Source organism: Echinops telfairi, unplaced genomic scaffold (genome assembly GCF_000313985.2).
Source record: "Echinops telfairi isolate 266 unplaced genomic scaffold, ASM31398v2 ScPeMD7_4225;HRSCAF=4972, whole genome shotgun sequence".
Lineage (NCBI taxonomy): Eukaryota > Metazoa > Chordata > Mammalia > Afrosoricida > Tenrecidae > Echinops > Echinops telfairi.
The window spans coordinates 111,255-127,776 of record NW_022108124.1 but is presented as its reverse complement, the minus strand read 5'-3'; the positions used below and the strand labels follow the sequence as shown (position 1 = coordinate 127,776).

General features: G+C 42.7%; 1 protein-coding gene and 1 non-coding gene across 4 annotated transcripts in view; one reads left to right on the top strand and one right to left on the bottom strand.

Moving 5' to 3' along the window:
* The window catches only part of MCF2L2 (MCF.2 cell line derived transforming sequence-like 2), a 223,046-nt gene that overhangs the window by 157,439 nt on the left and 49,085 nt on the right, over positions 1 to 16,522 (bottom strand). For 2 of the 3 annotated variants that reach the window (XR_006680536.1, XM_045295036.1), the window contains exon 6: positions 4,430 to 4,579. Coding sequence is in view for 2 of the 3 variants with exons in the window: in XM_045295036.1 (XP_045150971.1) it covers positions 4,430 to 4,579 (150 nt within the window). In the remaining variant the exon portion in view is untranslated. Of the gene's footprint in view, positions 1 to 4,429; positions 4,580 to 5,717; positions 5,838 to 16,522 lie in introns of those variants that run through there. The other variant, XM_045295037.1, reaches the window with a different exon arrangement.
* Positions 8,282 to 8,426, top strand: LOC115871286. The gene has a single exon (XR_004047212.1). It is a non-coding gene; the product is annotated as a small nucleolar RNA SNORA14 (small nucleolar RNA).

The window sequence follows — 16,522 nt, the reverse complement described above, 5'->3', positions numbered from 1 at the left end:
AGGAGCTGCTCATGGAGACCCAGCTGAACAGGAGCTGATCATGGAGACCCAGCTGAACAGGAGCTGTTCATGGAGACCCAGCTGAACAGGAGCTGATCATGGTGATTTCTAGGGTTTCTGTGGGCAGGCTCTTGTACCTCATGTTAGTTTGGAGGCTCCACTGTAACCTGTTAAAGCATCACAGCAGCACCCGAACCTCCACATGTGGGTGGTGGCTGCGCATGTGGGACATTGGTTAGGGAATGAACCTGGGCCCTCAAAAGCTAAGTAAAACAGTGATCCAAATTGAAATATGGATCAATAACCACAAGATGACTAAATTGCCGAGCACCGTTTAAACAGCTTTCCTTTTTTTTCTTTTCCTGATATAAACCCTTTCTCTCTTTAAAGCATTTTGGAATTCCAGTTTAATGATTTTGGTATTCATTCTTCTACATTGTAAGTTTAATGAATAAGAAAATCCAACTGGTTTCAGTCCAACACTTCGTAATCATAAAAAATGCTTTCGTAAGCTCTTCTGTGTTGTCTTTAAAAGATGACTAATTACTAATATTGCTCCATGAGATAAAGACAGAACGCTTATGTTTCTAACTCAAATTCACATAATATTCCTAATCAACATAAACGCCTGGACAAATCCAACTTTTCTGTGAGTTTTATTTTGTGATTTTTCAGATATAACCACATTGATAGTTTATATGAAACTTTTCATTTGTTTTCTTACTAAAAGACTAACTAACTAAATTTCCTAAATTATTTTCATTTGTCTTACAGGTCAGACAGTTGACTGTTACTTACATTAAACTTAGTGCCATGTAAACATGAGCATTTAGCCAAATTGAGATATTTGGTTTTTTTATATTTGAGATTATTTGCACTAAGTGGAGTACCACGTAATTGTTAACATGGGTGTTTGATCAAATGAAGATATTGATTTATATACTTGAGATCATAATTAGAGTACAAAGATGTTTCGTATAAATGTGAGCCAATCCTACAAATTATGTGGGTCTACAAAGTTACCCCATTACATAATCTGAGGGGAAGTTTAATTTCCTTGGAGAGTTGGATGTTTTACTTCTGAGAGCAGTTGGTTACTTTCCAGAGGAAGTGATCTTACTCCATCTCGGACACTGGTCCTTGCCGTCTCCGCACCTCCGTACAGTTCCTTGGGTTTCTAGGCACCGGCGAGTTGGTTCGGAATCATGGCAATCCTACGGACAACAGAACAAACCACTGCCTGCTCCTGCACCGTCCTCCCCATTGTCATTTACGCCAGAGCCTACTATTGTGTCACGGTGTCAATCCCTCCTGTCAAGAATTGTTTCCACTGCTCTTCAATGTTACCAAGCATGGTGTCCTCTAGGGATAACGTCCACAGTACACGAGACACTCTCACCGTCCTTGCCTTTAAGGAATATTCTGGCCGTACTTCTTCCACAACAGGTCGGCTTGTCCTTTGAGCAGTCCATGGTCCTTTCGATATTCTTCGCCAGCACCAATGTTCAAATGCATGGATTCTTCTTCTTCCGTCTTCCATGTCCCACTTTCACATGCATACGAGGCAACAGAAAATACCCTGGCTTGGGTAAGATGCACCTTCATCCTCAAAGTAGCATCCTTCCTTTTCAATCTGTGCAGCAGACTGGCCTAATGCAACTCGTCTTTGCATCTCTTGACCCTCATGGCACGCACAGCAGAACCTATGTGGCTGATCTGATTTTGACCTCTGAGAGAAAGTCGTAAAAGTCTAAAAGCATTGCTACTAGGATTCTAGGGGATGCCTCCATGGATGCGTTCCAAACAAAATGCTTTTAAACATGTCTCTGTGGTCAATGGATAGCTACAGGCAAGTTCTCCCAGTAACACACTTATCTTAATCTCCTTATGGTGACTGCCACAAATATCTAATCAAAATGGTGGCCATTTAAATTCAAGGCAGACAAGTCAGCTCAGAAGGTGAGGGAGACTGGTTTTTCAGGACTGCGAAGGGGCCTCTTACAAGATGTTCTCGGCTACCAGGCAATCGTGGAGGCTTAACGAAGAAGTTTTAAGAAAACTGAAAAGCCACATCGATGAGGGAAAAAGCCAGGAAAAATTGCATCCAAATGTCTTTTTCTGTCAAGAGAATGTCTCTTATCATTCTTTGAGAGTAGCCAGGGCAGTCTTACAAGGATTCCATTGGGAAAGTTTTCCTCCTCATCCAGCCTTGAGATGGTCCCTTCAGACTTCCTTTTGTTCTCCCAAGTTAACATTTAGAAGGAATACAATCTGAGTCTTTCTATGCAGTCAAAACAGCAATTTGGATGCGGTGTCAAGCAAAGAGTGCAGAATTCTTTGGGGGAAGAGTTAAGAGAGATGGAAACTCTCCCTTTCGAAGTGTAGAGACCTAGATGGAGGATCTGCTGGGAAACAATAGCTTGACTCTTTGACATTTTTGTTTCATAAAGTTTCTGTGATTTTGGTAGATATATATAACCAACAATCTAAATGTCTTTATCTGATCTTCACAAACCTTCTCTGTGCTTCTCTGTAACCTCTCCAAACCCTTCTGGGACAAGACAGACAACAATGGTGCGCATGGCCTGAGCAATGGAATCCCTTCCGCAGTTCTCTCTGCTGCTCCAGCCGTCCGCACCACCACACTCTCTGGTAGCAGCCGACTGCTGTGCAGAGCCCTTTTGGTCCATGACCCGGGGACTGGTGGTCCTGTGACCTCAAATTGTTTTCTAGCAAATGTCATTGGAGAATTTTAGATCCTACTTTCTGCAACCTGTTCCGTCTGTCTCTCCCTGGAAGGAGGGAAGGCAAATTTGGCCTATCGATTTAGAAAAGAAAATAGTCAAGGCTTTCCGAGGCATTTCCAGAAAACTTGCCAAGATCCATGTAGGCGTTCAACGTTTCAGAGCAGATCTTTGGATTACTTAGGGTTATCTTAGGACTGCATTTCAAACTCTTGTGTACCAAGTTCCTTTAGAGAGCATTTAAAAGTGTTCACTAAAGCACAGAAGAATGCATGTGCCCCAATTAGAAGCATCTGAGCGTCCCCCACGAGACGATATGTTCCCGGAACTCTCACTCTGTTCATTTCTCTGGCATAGGGTGCTGAGTACTCAATCAATGTTGAAGAAATGACCAAATAGTCTAGCTCTTCCCAAATTCCATGTAGTGAAGAGATGTCACACTTGCAATCCTCCCCTTCCGGCCTTCCGGAGGACACCAGGCTCCCGTGCATGCTGACTCCATTTGTGCTTGCTGAGGCAGCAGCAGCTGACACACTTTTACTCAGAAACCCAAGCAAGACATCCCTTCTTGTCCATCACCTGGAAGAAGCGGGCGAGTTCCTTTTTCAGCATGTTCTGACCTGCTGTTATGAGTCATTTCATGTATTCCTGTCCTGAAACGCATCCCTAGTCAGACCAACTTCTTTCATCCTTTTTCTCAGCCTTTTTATGAGTCCCCCAATAAAACAGGCCTATCATGGAGAATGTGAAGCAGTAAGTCAGCTAGTACTCTGCCCCTGGAGTCTCAACAGCCGCTTGGAACCTGCAGAGTTGAAAAGCCAATGCCCTTGTTGCCCTTACTCGGTCAGTGCGATTTCAGTCCATTGCGTCTTGCTTCGACCTGAGTAGAATCATAGGCATGCCGTCCTGGAAAGGATGCTCAGGCAATCACACCTCACCAGCAAGCACAAAGCTGGATGGTTTCCCTTGGTTGGGTTACTTCTCCTAAGTCTGACTTGTAATTCTTGCCGCTTCACCACCTCGTCTCACAAAAAGATATTTTTCTTCTACTGCTGCACTTCTCAAGCTCTGCGTTGTGACCTCTTTGGGGGTCCAACGACCCTTTCACAGGAGTCGCCTAAGATCACTGGAAAACATATTTCCAGTGGTCTTAGGAACCAAGTCACTGCTCCTCTATCCGTCTCCAGGCGGTCTGCCCACATGTAGATATGCCCACCTACAAGTAAGTACCCAGCATGAAGACTGGTACCCATGCTACACTAGACTTGAAGACAAAATTTTATTTGTCATTAGAAATAAATATTTCAAAATACAGAATTACATACTGTTTTTGTGATGAATCACTATACTTTCATTATGTTCCATTTGTAATAATGAAAATACATCCTGCCTAACAGATATTTATACGATGATGCATCACAGTAGCACAATGACAGTGATGAAGCACAACGAAATTAATTTCATGGTTGGGGGTCACCACCACATGAGGAACTGTATGAAAGGGTCGCAGCATTAGGAAGGTTGAGAACCTCTGTCCTACTGCCTATCCTGGAGGTTGAAGATAGTCTGCTGGCTGCCAAGTATGCTGAGATAAGAAGAGGCTTTAACCTTGAAGTCGCTTCTTCATTCTCTGACCCACCCTGACGGCACAGGAGCTGGCCTTTGAGGACCCACCGACCACTCACCATCAGTTGGGTCTGCTGCCTCACGTGGGCCAACAGAAGGTCTTCGGTGGACTGCAAGCCTCTGGGCAGCTCAGTCTCTGCAAGGCAGGTCCCAAACATCTGGAGCATCTGGGCCATGGTCTTTATTGTCACGGCAAAGTTTTCAATGGCCTGGAAAGTCGTACAACGACAACAACATGGAGAGATTAGCATCACAGCCCAAAGGCTCGTTTTGGTTGCTGTACCTGAGGTCAGGATGAGTCAGAACCTACAACACAGACCTAGCCCTGCCATTTGCGTGATACTGTGTACAGCACTCCACATGCTCCACGTGTGTCTCCGCTCAACAATCCCATGTGGCAGATGTTTCATCATCATTCTAGAGGCGAGGGAGCTGGAGCTCCAACCAGTTCAATGGATTTTCCAAGATCATATTGCTAACAACAGAGGGAGGGAGGACTCAATCACGGTTTGCTGCCACACCTTTGAGGGACTGTCCAGTAGCACAAAACCACTCAGAGGATACAGACACCAGGTGAAATGCTAAAAAAAGCAAGGACACCCAACTTCCCCTCTAAGCAATCTTTTCTTCTGTATTGCTCCCCCCTCCCAGCAACTCTGAGAAGCCTGTCTTGTGTTCTCAGAGGAAACGTACTTTTCTTTAAGTTCCCCCAAAGAAAAAGAGGCGCACAGTGATTAGGTCCCTCGTGCCCTCCAAGAGTGTCATTTCTGCCAGCTATAAGTAGAGGTCGGGAATCTTCACCTTTTACTTCCCCTTTATTAAAAATGTGCCTGTCTTACATTGCTTGTGGCTTCCCGGCTGGTGGTCCAGGGGTGATAGCTACATTTTAGCACACTGCCTAGTAGACATGCAGCCTGAGTGACACTGACCATCAGAGAAGTTATTTGAGGACGAGCGGCCTGCCAGATGCCAACAGGTCATCATGCTCTGCCAGACTGGCACACGGGCGCGGACACACACACACACACCACACACACACACACACACACACACACACACACACACACTTCTGTTCCTGAATTAACTTTGTCCCAAAGGTCAAGCACATTCATCTCTGTATGTTCAGGACATGGGGTCCCCTTTATGGGGCCGTCCAGGGCTGCTGAGTGAGTAAAGAAGCCTAGTTTAATATTCACTTGAGAAAAAAAAAAAATCCTTGTTCATTTATCATCAGACAAAACTTCTGAACACCCCCTGCAGCATGCTCCAGATCTGAGGTGGCCCATCTTCACTTCAGAGGTCAGGGCGAGGCAGGTACAAGGGGGCTCCCAGCACCTGAACACCTACCTCCTCTAGGGGCTCCAGTCAAAGTCTCCTCTCCTTCTATCATTTCCATATTCAAATATCGCCGTGAGTGGAGTCTCTGCCTTTTAGTACAAGTTATTTAGACAGCTACAACCTTGAACATCACAATACTTTTGAGCTGGAAAAGCAGACAAACACTAACTTTTATTAAAGTTGGTGTACTTAGTTTTAAGTACATCAAAGTTTTATAACTTTGAGATAATCTAATTCATATAAGCTACTCATTCAATGGCATTCACTATAAAAACAAACAAACAAACAAACAAACTCCCTGCCATCAAGTCAATGCTGACTCACAGAGACCCTACAGGACAGGGTAGAACTTCCCCCATGGTGTCCAAGAGTGTCACTCTTTACAGGAGTAGAAACTCCCTCTTTCTCCTTGGACAGGCTGTGGGTTTCAAACTGCTGACCTTGCAGTTAGCAGTTCAATGAGTAACCATTATGTCCTTAGACCTCCTACAGGCTTATGAAAACAATGGTTACTATTATGGGTCAACTTGGCAAAGCTATAATTCTCAGTGGATTGGCAGACATTTGGACTGGTTGCTCTTTAATAACGTAATATAATATAGTTGCCTTCCATTTTGTGATCTAAGCATTCAATCACTTGAAAATTAATTAATTATAAGCTAATCTGTTTCCTTGGGGATGTGGCCTGCATCTGATATATAGAGATGATCTGGCAAAGCTCACCCTTGATCTTGCATCTGGCTCATCACCATCCTTCGACCTCTTGGTACTTGGGATGGGAGACAGCAACTTGCTGTCTGACCTCTAGCTTTGGGGATACATCAGCCCCAATAACCAGCAGCTTGACAATTGGGGATTAGTTAGCTCCTGCAACCATGTGAAGGAGAAGCCTTTAGTCTTATGCCTAACATATGGATTGGACTTGGGACTTGAGCACCTATCTATCTATATGAGCCATTTCCTTGAGATGAATATCTCCATGTATATATATTTAGATTTATACTTTGCTAGCTTGCTCCTCTAAATGGCCCAATCTAAAGCACTCTGTCGGGATAGGGGGTTATGTGTTGGGCTGCTAACTACAAAGTCGGCAGTTCAAACCTACCAGTCATTTCTCAAGAGAAAGATGAGGCTGTCTCTTCCTAGAGTTAATGTACGGTTTCAGAAACCCAAAGTGGCAGTTCTACTCCATCCGACAGGCTTGCCATGAATCAGAATCAAGTAACCAGCAGTGGGTTTCGAGAACCCAGCCTAAGATGGTGAATAGCATACTATAAAAATCCCACTGTCAGGAGCATTAGAAGGAGAGAGCATACGATCATTAAGTATTTTGGTTTATGTTCACTGTCTCTTCCAGTGCCTCTCCTTGAGGAGTTATTATTATCATTGCATCCCTATTATAGAAATGAAGAAATGGAGGCTTATCGAGGCTAAGTAATTTCACCAAAGTCATACCAAAAGGAGAGACAACGTGGCAAAACTGGGCATTACACTCAGGCAATCCGGCTCCCAAGCCAGCCCTCTCAGTCACAATGCTATGTGACTATTAACAGTAAAATTTGACTTAACATTGGGAGAAAACAAAACAAAAAACCTTGGCCTTCATCACTGAAGACTTAGATTAATCACCAGATTCTGGTCCTCTCTAACTGTGTCATCTTGGGGACAACCATGTAATGTCTTTGAATCCAGATCCTCATTTGAAAAACAGGTATGATGTATGCTCTATTTTTGAAGGAGCTTTTTGTGGGGCTTTTTGGTTGGTGTTGTTTTTTAGAGTCAACAGGAAGAGGGCATGTGAATGGATCTTGGGGACAGTGAAGTACTTTCTAAGTGTAAGAATAAGGACAAAAGTGAAAACCCTGAGAGTCAGGGGTGAGGCTGTGTTTGAAGTTGGCATCTGAGACGAGAGCACTGGGGCAGAAAGAGCATCAGAGGCACAAGCTTCAGTCCAGGCTCTGTCATTTGTGACCTTAAATTCAATGACAGCACAACTCAGACCTTTACCCCGCCAAGCTGAAATATCAGGGAAACGGTGATGCCCCAAACTTCTGTGCTACCCAGGGCTTTCCTTGTTCAGACAGAAGGTACCTGTTACTTGATCCTATTTATTGAATGAAACAAACAAAACTCAAAACTCCACAAAACCCACTGCCATTGAAACAGTTCTGAATCATAGTGACCCTATAGGGTAGCCTACAACTGTCCCCTATAGTTCCCAAGGCTATAACCATTTAACCTTTGATAAATAACAATTATAGCAATTCTTTCTTTATTTTTCAGTTTTAATGACTTATAATTCCCATCCCGTACATTTTGATGGCTTAAACCTATGAACCGAGGCTATAATCTTTATGGCTGCAGAAGACTGTGGGATTCAAACTACCAATCATTTGTTTAGCAGCCCAGTGCTCAACCACTGCTGTTTCCAAATTCCCCAGTGCATTCAAAAATGAAATCATGGGGGAAATTAGAAAGTATTCTGAGATCAATGACTATGAAGACACAAATATCAAAACTTAATGAGATACAGCAAAAAACAATGCTTAGAGAGAAACAGACAGCAGTAAGATCAACATTCAAAAAGAAGGCCTTGGAACAATACGCTAATTTATCTTAAGAAATTCCCAAGATCTGGGTGAATGCTACAGAGATTGCAGGCAATCCAAAAGGCTGTGCAACCCCATGGCCTGGCCTAATTTCACATCTGCAACAACTTAAAAAAAAAAAAAGAAATTCCACCACTCAACTTTCAGTTCGTCCTACTGTGGTGGCTTGCTTACTGAGGTGATGCTGGAAGGTGAAAAGAGAGAAGAGGAATCAAATTGACCACATCTGCATACAAACTCGATGGAGAAGCTCAATGGCATCAGTCAGAAAAGAGCAAAGGTCAACTGGTTGAAGCTGAAAAAGATTAAAATAAGTCCACAAAAGCCTCAATACAACCTGGAGTACATCCCACCTGAATTGAGAGACCATCTCAAGAACATATTTGGCACACTTAACACTAATGACCAAAGACTGGATGAATTGAGAGGTGACATCAAAAGCACCACAGGAGTCCTGGCAGAGGAGTTACCAACTGGGTTGCTAAGCACAAGGTCAGTTGCTCTAACCCACCAGCTGCTCCGCAGGAGAAAGATGAGGCATGCTACTCCCATAAAAAGTCTTGGAAAACCACATAGGATCCCTATGAGTCAGCGTGGCCTTGACGGCAGTGCGTTTGCTTTGTGAGTTTATCAAGGACATCATACACAAAGAAAGCAAAAAGGTCCTTAAAAAGTCAGGCGAGAAAGAAAAGACCGAAGTGGATGTCAAAAGAGGCTCTGAAACGTGCGCTTTTTTTTTCTTTTATATCATTTTATTGGGGGCTCATACAACTCTTATTACAATCCATACATGCATCCATTGTGTCAAGCACCTTTGTACATTTGTTGCCATCATCATTCTCAAAGCATTGCTTTCTGCTTGAGCCCTTGTACTCTTGAACATAAAGTAGCTAAAGCAAATGAAAGAAATTTTAAAGCTTTGAAAAAGATCTGAACAGAAAATTTCCAAGAGTGACCCAAGAAAACAAAATAAAGCATCTTAAAAAAATGTACAAAGACCAGGACTTGGACAACTCAAAGGGAAGAACACACCCAGCATTTCTCAGAAAGAACTGAAGAAAACTCCAAGTTTCAAGTTGCAGTATTCTATAGGCAAGATATTTAATGATGCAAGAAATATAAAAAGAAGATAGAAGAAATAAGTCACTGTATCAAAAGGATTAGTTGACATTCAGTCAGTTCAAGTATATGATCAAGAACTGATGTTATTACAGGGAAAAGTCTAAGCTACATTGAAGGGATTGATGAGGAACAAGGCTGCATAATTTGATGAATATCAATTGAGATGTTTCTCTTTTTTAAATCATTTTATTGGGGGCTCGTACAACTCTATCACAATCCATATATCCATCCATTGTGTCAAGCACATTTGTACATTTGTTGCCATCATCATTCTCAAAACATTTGCTTTCTGCTTGAGCCCTGGGTATCAGTTCCTCATTTTGCCCCTCTCCCTCATGAACCCTTGATAATTTATAAATTATTATTATTTTGTCATGTCTTACACTGTCTGATATCTCCTTTCACCCACTTTCTGTTGTCCATCCCCCTTAGATCATTGTGATCGTTTCCCCCTTTCTATCCCACCTTCCCCTTCCCCTCCTGGTAATGCTACTCTCATTATTGGTCCTGAGGGGTTTATCTGTCCTGGATTCCCTGTGTTTCCAGGTCTTATCTGTACCAGTGTATATCCTCTGGTCTAGCCAGATTTGTGAGGTAGAACTGGGATCGTGATAGTGGGGGGAGAGGAAGCATTAAAGAACTAGAGGAAAGGGCCGGCCCCAACCCAAATACTAAATGGACTCCTGCTCCTCCCCGCAGAAGAGTCTATTTCAAAGGGCGGCATTGAATCTGCAGCTCCGGAGAGGGACATATCTGATCGGAGCACACAGGTGCAGATGAAGGGGGAGGAAGAGAGACTGGAACACATCCTGGCCCACCAGGCCTTGAGGATGATGATCCCAATTAGAGCAGCCAGTCCACAGAGAGGACCACAAAAAAGAAAAGAAAGAAAGAACTAGAGGAAAGTTGTATGTTTCATCGTTGCTATACTGGACCCTGACTGGCTCATCTCCTCCCCACAACCATTCTGTAAGGGGATGTCCAGTTGCTTACTAATGGGCTTTGGATCTCCACTCCGCACTCCCCCCATCATTCACTATGGTAAGATTTTTTGTTCTGATGATGCCTTATACCTGATTCCTTCGACACTTTGTGGTCACACAGGCTGGTGTGCTTCTTCCATGTGGGTTTTGTTGCTTCTGAGCTAGATCGCCATTTGTTTACCTTCAAGCCTTTAAGACCCCAGACGCTATTTATCTTTTGATAGCCGGGCACCATCAGGTTTCTTCACCACAATTGCTTATATACCCGCTTCAGCGATAGTGTTGGGAAGGTGAATATCATGGAATGCCAGTTTAATAGAACAAAGTGTTCTTGCATTGAGGGAGTACAATTGAGATGTTTCTATAAACAGATACAACACCAGAAAAGCCCACCGATGGATGCTAAAAATTTTGGGGAAAATCTACTTTGCTAACTTACTTGAAGAGATCTGTATTTTATGCTCATTTCCTAGAAAGGCAATCCAACCACTGTCCACTGCTATTGGATTGATCCCGACTCATAGTGAGTGACCTTCAGGTCAGAGTAGAGCTGCTCCATCAGGTTTCCAAGACAATCTTTTCACAGCAGCAAAGCCTCAGCTTTCTCCAGAGGAGTTGCTCGCAGATTTAAAGTGTCAACCTTGTGGTTACCAGCCCAAGGCTTAACCTACATGCTACAATGTGGACATTATTAAACAACATCATCAAATAAAATTTTGCTGAAGATTATTAAAAAATGGTTGCATTAGTAATCAACACAGAAATTCAAGCCAAATTCAGAAGACGACATATTTGGGACATGTCGTCGTTGCTGTGGGACATCGTTGTTGATATCATATTTTGGTAGAAAGCAAAGAATGCCAGAAAGATGTTTACCTATATTTTATTGACTATGCAAAGGTGTGTTAGGTCTGGTTGACTAGAGAAACAAATCCAGTGACAATCATATATGTGGAAGAGAGAGCTTTATATCAAGAAGTATGCATCATGCCTCCTTGTGGGCATGGCCTTCCTGAGGATTCTGGGAACTGCCTCTCTCTTTCTGCCTTCATCTTTCCGTTGACAAGCTGTCACACTTCACGTTCCTGTTGAGGAGCCACACTTGGAGAGTTGGAAGAGCAACACGGAGACCCATGCCAGTGCTGAGATGCTTCCACCTCTATTGGATACACAAGATTTTGAACTCACTGCCCTGTGATCTTTCTGAATTTGGCATCATTGCGAGTGGCTGCGTGAGTCTGATGAGGAATTTATGGGCTAGTAATGGACATATGGGCTAATATCAGACTTAAGGACTTTATTTGGACTGGGCTGAGCTGTTCTTTCAATATACAATTGCTCTTTGATATAAAGCTCTCTCTTACACACACACACACCAATAGACAGATAGATGCATACATACATACATAAAACATCCCAGCCCAGTCCAACTCAAGTACATAAGTCCGATACTGTGATGCAAAATGCAGGAAGATCACTGGCAGGTGGGTAAAAAGTCTTGTGGATCCAATGGTGGTGGACACATCTCCAGGGCACACACAGGTCTCAGGATGGCTTGTCAACAGGAAGCTGAAGGCAGAGAGAGAGGTGGAGGTTCCCAGGATCCTCCTTATGAGAAGGTCACACCCACAAGGAGGCACCATCAGACAGTGACCTGATTGACAGGCTAGACTCCACCCCTACCTTTCATATCTTCAAGTTGACACTAAGTTATGTAACAACCACAAAAGGCATTCAGGTGTATGGATCCCAACAAATTACGGATACTACTGCAAGAATGGAAATGCTAAAACACTTCATTGTGCTCATGTGGAACTTGTACATAGACCAAGATGTTCAGACAACATGAGGATACTAAATGGTTTAAAATTGGGACAGGTGTGTAGTGTAGCAGGATTGTATCATCACCATACTTATTTAATCTGTATGCTTAGAAAATAATCTAAAAAACTGGAGTAGAGCATGACATCAGTATTGGGGTAAGACTCATTACTAACTGTGATATGCGGATGACACAACCATGCTTGCTGAAAGGGAAGAGAGCTTGAAGCACACTTGGGGATGAAGATCCAACACTACAACCTTCAGTATGGATTACACCTCAGCAAAAAGAAAACAAAAATCCTCACACTATATCAATAAGTAACATCATGATAAACACAAAAAAGATTGAAGAGGTCAACAATTTCATTTTACTTAGATCCACAATCAATGCCCAGTGAAGCAGCAGTCAAGAATTCAAACAGTGTATTGCCTTGGGCAAATCTGCAAGAAAAGACCCTTTTTAAAGTGTTAAAAGTCACATTGAAGACTGACACAAGCCAGGGTATTTGCCATGGCCTCATATGCATGTGAAAGCTGGACCATGAATCAGGAAGACTGAATTGGTGTGGGGGAAGAATATTATACATACTATGGACTACAGTGGCATGCTAGTTACATGTTGGTTTGCCATCTGCAAGGTCTGTAGTTAGAAACCACCAGCAACTACATGGGAGAAAGATGAGGCTTTCTACTTCCGTAAAAACTTACAATCTCAGAAATCCACAGGGGCTCTTCTCCCCTGACCTGTAGTCACTATGAATCAGTACAGGCTCAATTGCTGTGAGGTTGGATTGCAGGGAGTGTATTAGAGTTAAATTCTGAACACCCTGGTTTGCAAAAGGCTATACACATGGCAGTGATGGCCCCAAATCCACTTGCAGAGTCCCCATAGACTAAGTACCCATTTAATTCTTTCTGATTCTTAACCAAGGATGTAGAGAATTTTGGCCTCTGGCAGAGTGTCTTGGAAAGTAGATACCCTCTCTTCCTCTCGAGCCAGACCAGGGTGTGGTGGTCTTTTAGGGCTTACCTGGGTGTGCCCTTGGTGGGGCTCACTGGACTGGGGATAGTGCAGGGGGTTGCACAGGCATGGCCATGACCTCTCAGTCTCAGCCTGTCTTGGTTTGAAGACCCTGGACCAACCTTGTAAGCCTTTCTGTCTAACATAATGTACATGTCCCAATCATGGCCCGGTTCCTGCTTCTGTAGTCCCACCTATAACTGTGATGTATTGATCTGCCACCAATCATGAATTTGTGACATTTTCCTTTGGTCCGTACCTTATTTAACTAGCATCCTGACTATGAATCTTCGGACACCATTTGACTTCATGCCCACAGCTTCCCTCATTTGAATGATGTTTCTGTGTCTTTCTCTTTTGAGACTTAATAGATGCCCTCCTTACATTATATTTGAGTTTGGGGTTTCTTTTGTACCCTCAAACAGTAGGATCCCTGGTATGTTGGATGGCCAACCTCAAGATGGCTGGTTCAATCCCACCATCTTCTTCGTAAGGATTCATAGGGGGTCTTTCCTGGTCCTCATCAGATTTCCAAATTGAATCTGTGGTCTTTGTCTCCAAATAATGGAAGAAAGATGAAATGTCATTCTGGAAGAAAAGAAAGCAAGGTTCCCTGTGTCGATCCCCTATTAACCAATAACTTGATTCCATGAGCCAGATGGGGGAATACTCACACCTTGAGAAAGGCACTGAGAACCTGATGCTGCCAGAGGAGCGAGAAAGCATGACTCCCCAGCTTCCCACAACCTCCCAGCCCCAGCCTTTAGTCTTGGCTCTGTTACTACTTGGCAATATGACCTTGGATAAGTCCTCTCTCTTCTCCGAAGGTCAGTTTTCTTATATGCCAAATACTGTGATGGAAGGCAATGCGTCTACGGACCTTTTAGTTCTAATAGTTGATGAATTTCTATTATCTCTTTCAAAGTTCAGAAATCCAGAAAGAGCACTGCTATTCACACACACACACACACAGACAGGCAAACAGATACATATATTTATGAGAGAACTTCAAAAAGTTTTGGAAAACTTCTAGCATTTTTTTCATTCTATTTTCATAGTGTTTGTCTCATATATAAATCATAACAGATAAAGTATATTGTTATATTCTTAATGATATATGTGTATAAATATATACATGAAACATGTAAAAGGAATATAGAGAATACATTTTGTTCATTAATAAGTTGTAGTTTTCTGTGTATGTTTTTAATTCTCTGCATTTGTTTGACATATCCAAAACACAAACCATGGATATAAACTCAGTTTTGAAGGGCATATCTGTGTGTGTGTGTGTATTTGTCTGCTCATGCTACAGTTATAAATAATCTAATCATCATGACTTCAACCTTCTATCTCTATCTATTCTTACAGAATAATTTTTGTCTTGGATGGGAACGTACACTGAGATTTTTATTTATTGAAAGCTTTCAAAAAGAATTCCAGGCAACCCTCTGCTTTAGGCAGCAGCCCCGTACCCTGGCCCACTTGAATGGCAGTCTCACAGACTGCAGTCAAGCTGGTGAAGATCTGACTCTCAAAGGCTATAACCCCACCTTTGAAATCCAGGTGACCTTGGCCTCACCCTTTGAACCCAGGAAGGCCCACCTTGTTTTCCATATTCCGTCCAACCATTCTGCTGATCTCTACATTGCTCCAGGGCTGATCTCAACAGATGTCATCCCTTTAGCCTCTTTTTTGCCTGTAGGATTCCCAGAGGCAGGCGGCCTTCTTTTCCTTCATTCTGTCTCTGCCCCTTCAGTCTGAATGGATGGGTCTTCTGTGGCGCTTGTTGGGTTTCATCCATCAGTTACAGGCTTACCCTCTTTAACAAAAGATTGCATGGCCACGGCCGTCCTTGGTGTAAGTTCTAGGGCCCAGGCCCTTAGTTTGTACGATGGGCTTTCCCAAATCTTTCCGTTTTGTTTACATTTTGTACAGAAGAAATCACACGGTCTTTTAAGATTTTGCTTAGCAACCTCCTCAGCCAGATATCCAAGTTCTACCTTCTGCTAAGTAGTTGAAGATAATTCAGAAAAATTCTCTGCCACTACATAAAAAGCATCACCCTTCCTCCACTGTCCAGTCACATAGTCATTATTTTATCTTTATGTCGTTAATGTTTACATGTGTAGCAATATTTTGCTGCTGGGGTGATCTATATTCTTTTCTTTAAACAGTGTTATTGGCACTTCATCCACATCACACACAGTTTAATAGTTCAATCATATCAAGAAAAGCTATACAATCATGACCACAGTCGATTTTAGAACACTTTCTTTATTTTCCCCATGGTTACATTACTTTTAAAATGGGTTGTGTAATCACCATCAGTTCTAGTGCTCCCTCCCACATATATTGTTTTCCACCCCACCTCCACCCCCTCATACTCCCCACCTCCCCTATAAACCCTTGCATCTGTTCTTATCACTATGCCTCTTCCCCTGTGTTTCACAACGTGGAAAATCAACAGAAACAATAAAAAACAGAAACAAAATAAAATGGTAAGGATAAAATAATAATACTACAAAGATAAAAATACGATAGTAAGAAAGAAAAGACCACCGTGAATATTTAAAAGGACAGGGAAGAAATTTTTGTCATGGAACTAGTAAGAAATACTTGCACCTAGAAGAATTTCTGGTTGGGTCAGAGGGAGGCCAACTGGCCAAGTATGAAGTTCAATCCAGTGTAATCACAGTTACAATGGTCCCTATCTGATAGTAAAGCTATCTGAGACTCTTGCCTATGGCTAGTGGGGATCTGCCAGCAGCTTAATCTGACTAGATATTCTGTAGATGGGTTTTGGGTCCCTACTGTCCTCCATAGCCTTCTACAAATTGTTCACAATTTAGGCTCTGATACTTTTCCCTTTGTCATATTTGAATTCTGTTATTGCCATCTTTAGATCACACAGGCTAGTGTGCTTCTTCTATGTGGACTTAGTTGACTCCTCACTTGACAAATTCAATAAGACAAGCTACCCCCCAAAACAGCAAGAAGCCAACTATCAGACAACAAAAGACAGACAGACAAACAAACAAACAAACAAACAAACAAACAAAACCAAGCAAACTAAAGGGAGGAAAACAAAAACCCAGAGGCAGAAAAGTCAATCATCCCCCTGAGGTATAAGGTGACTGCATGTAACGTCATTGGTTTTTCCAAGGGCACATCCCCCTGGACACAGTGGGTATGAGGAGTCTATGCAGTACAGTTCCACTGTGAGCTGCAACCCCTGAATGGTTGCCCATCACA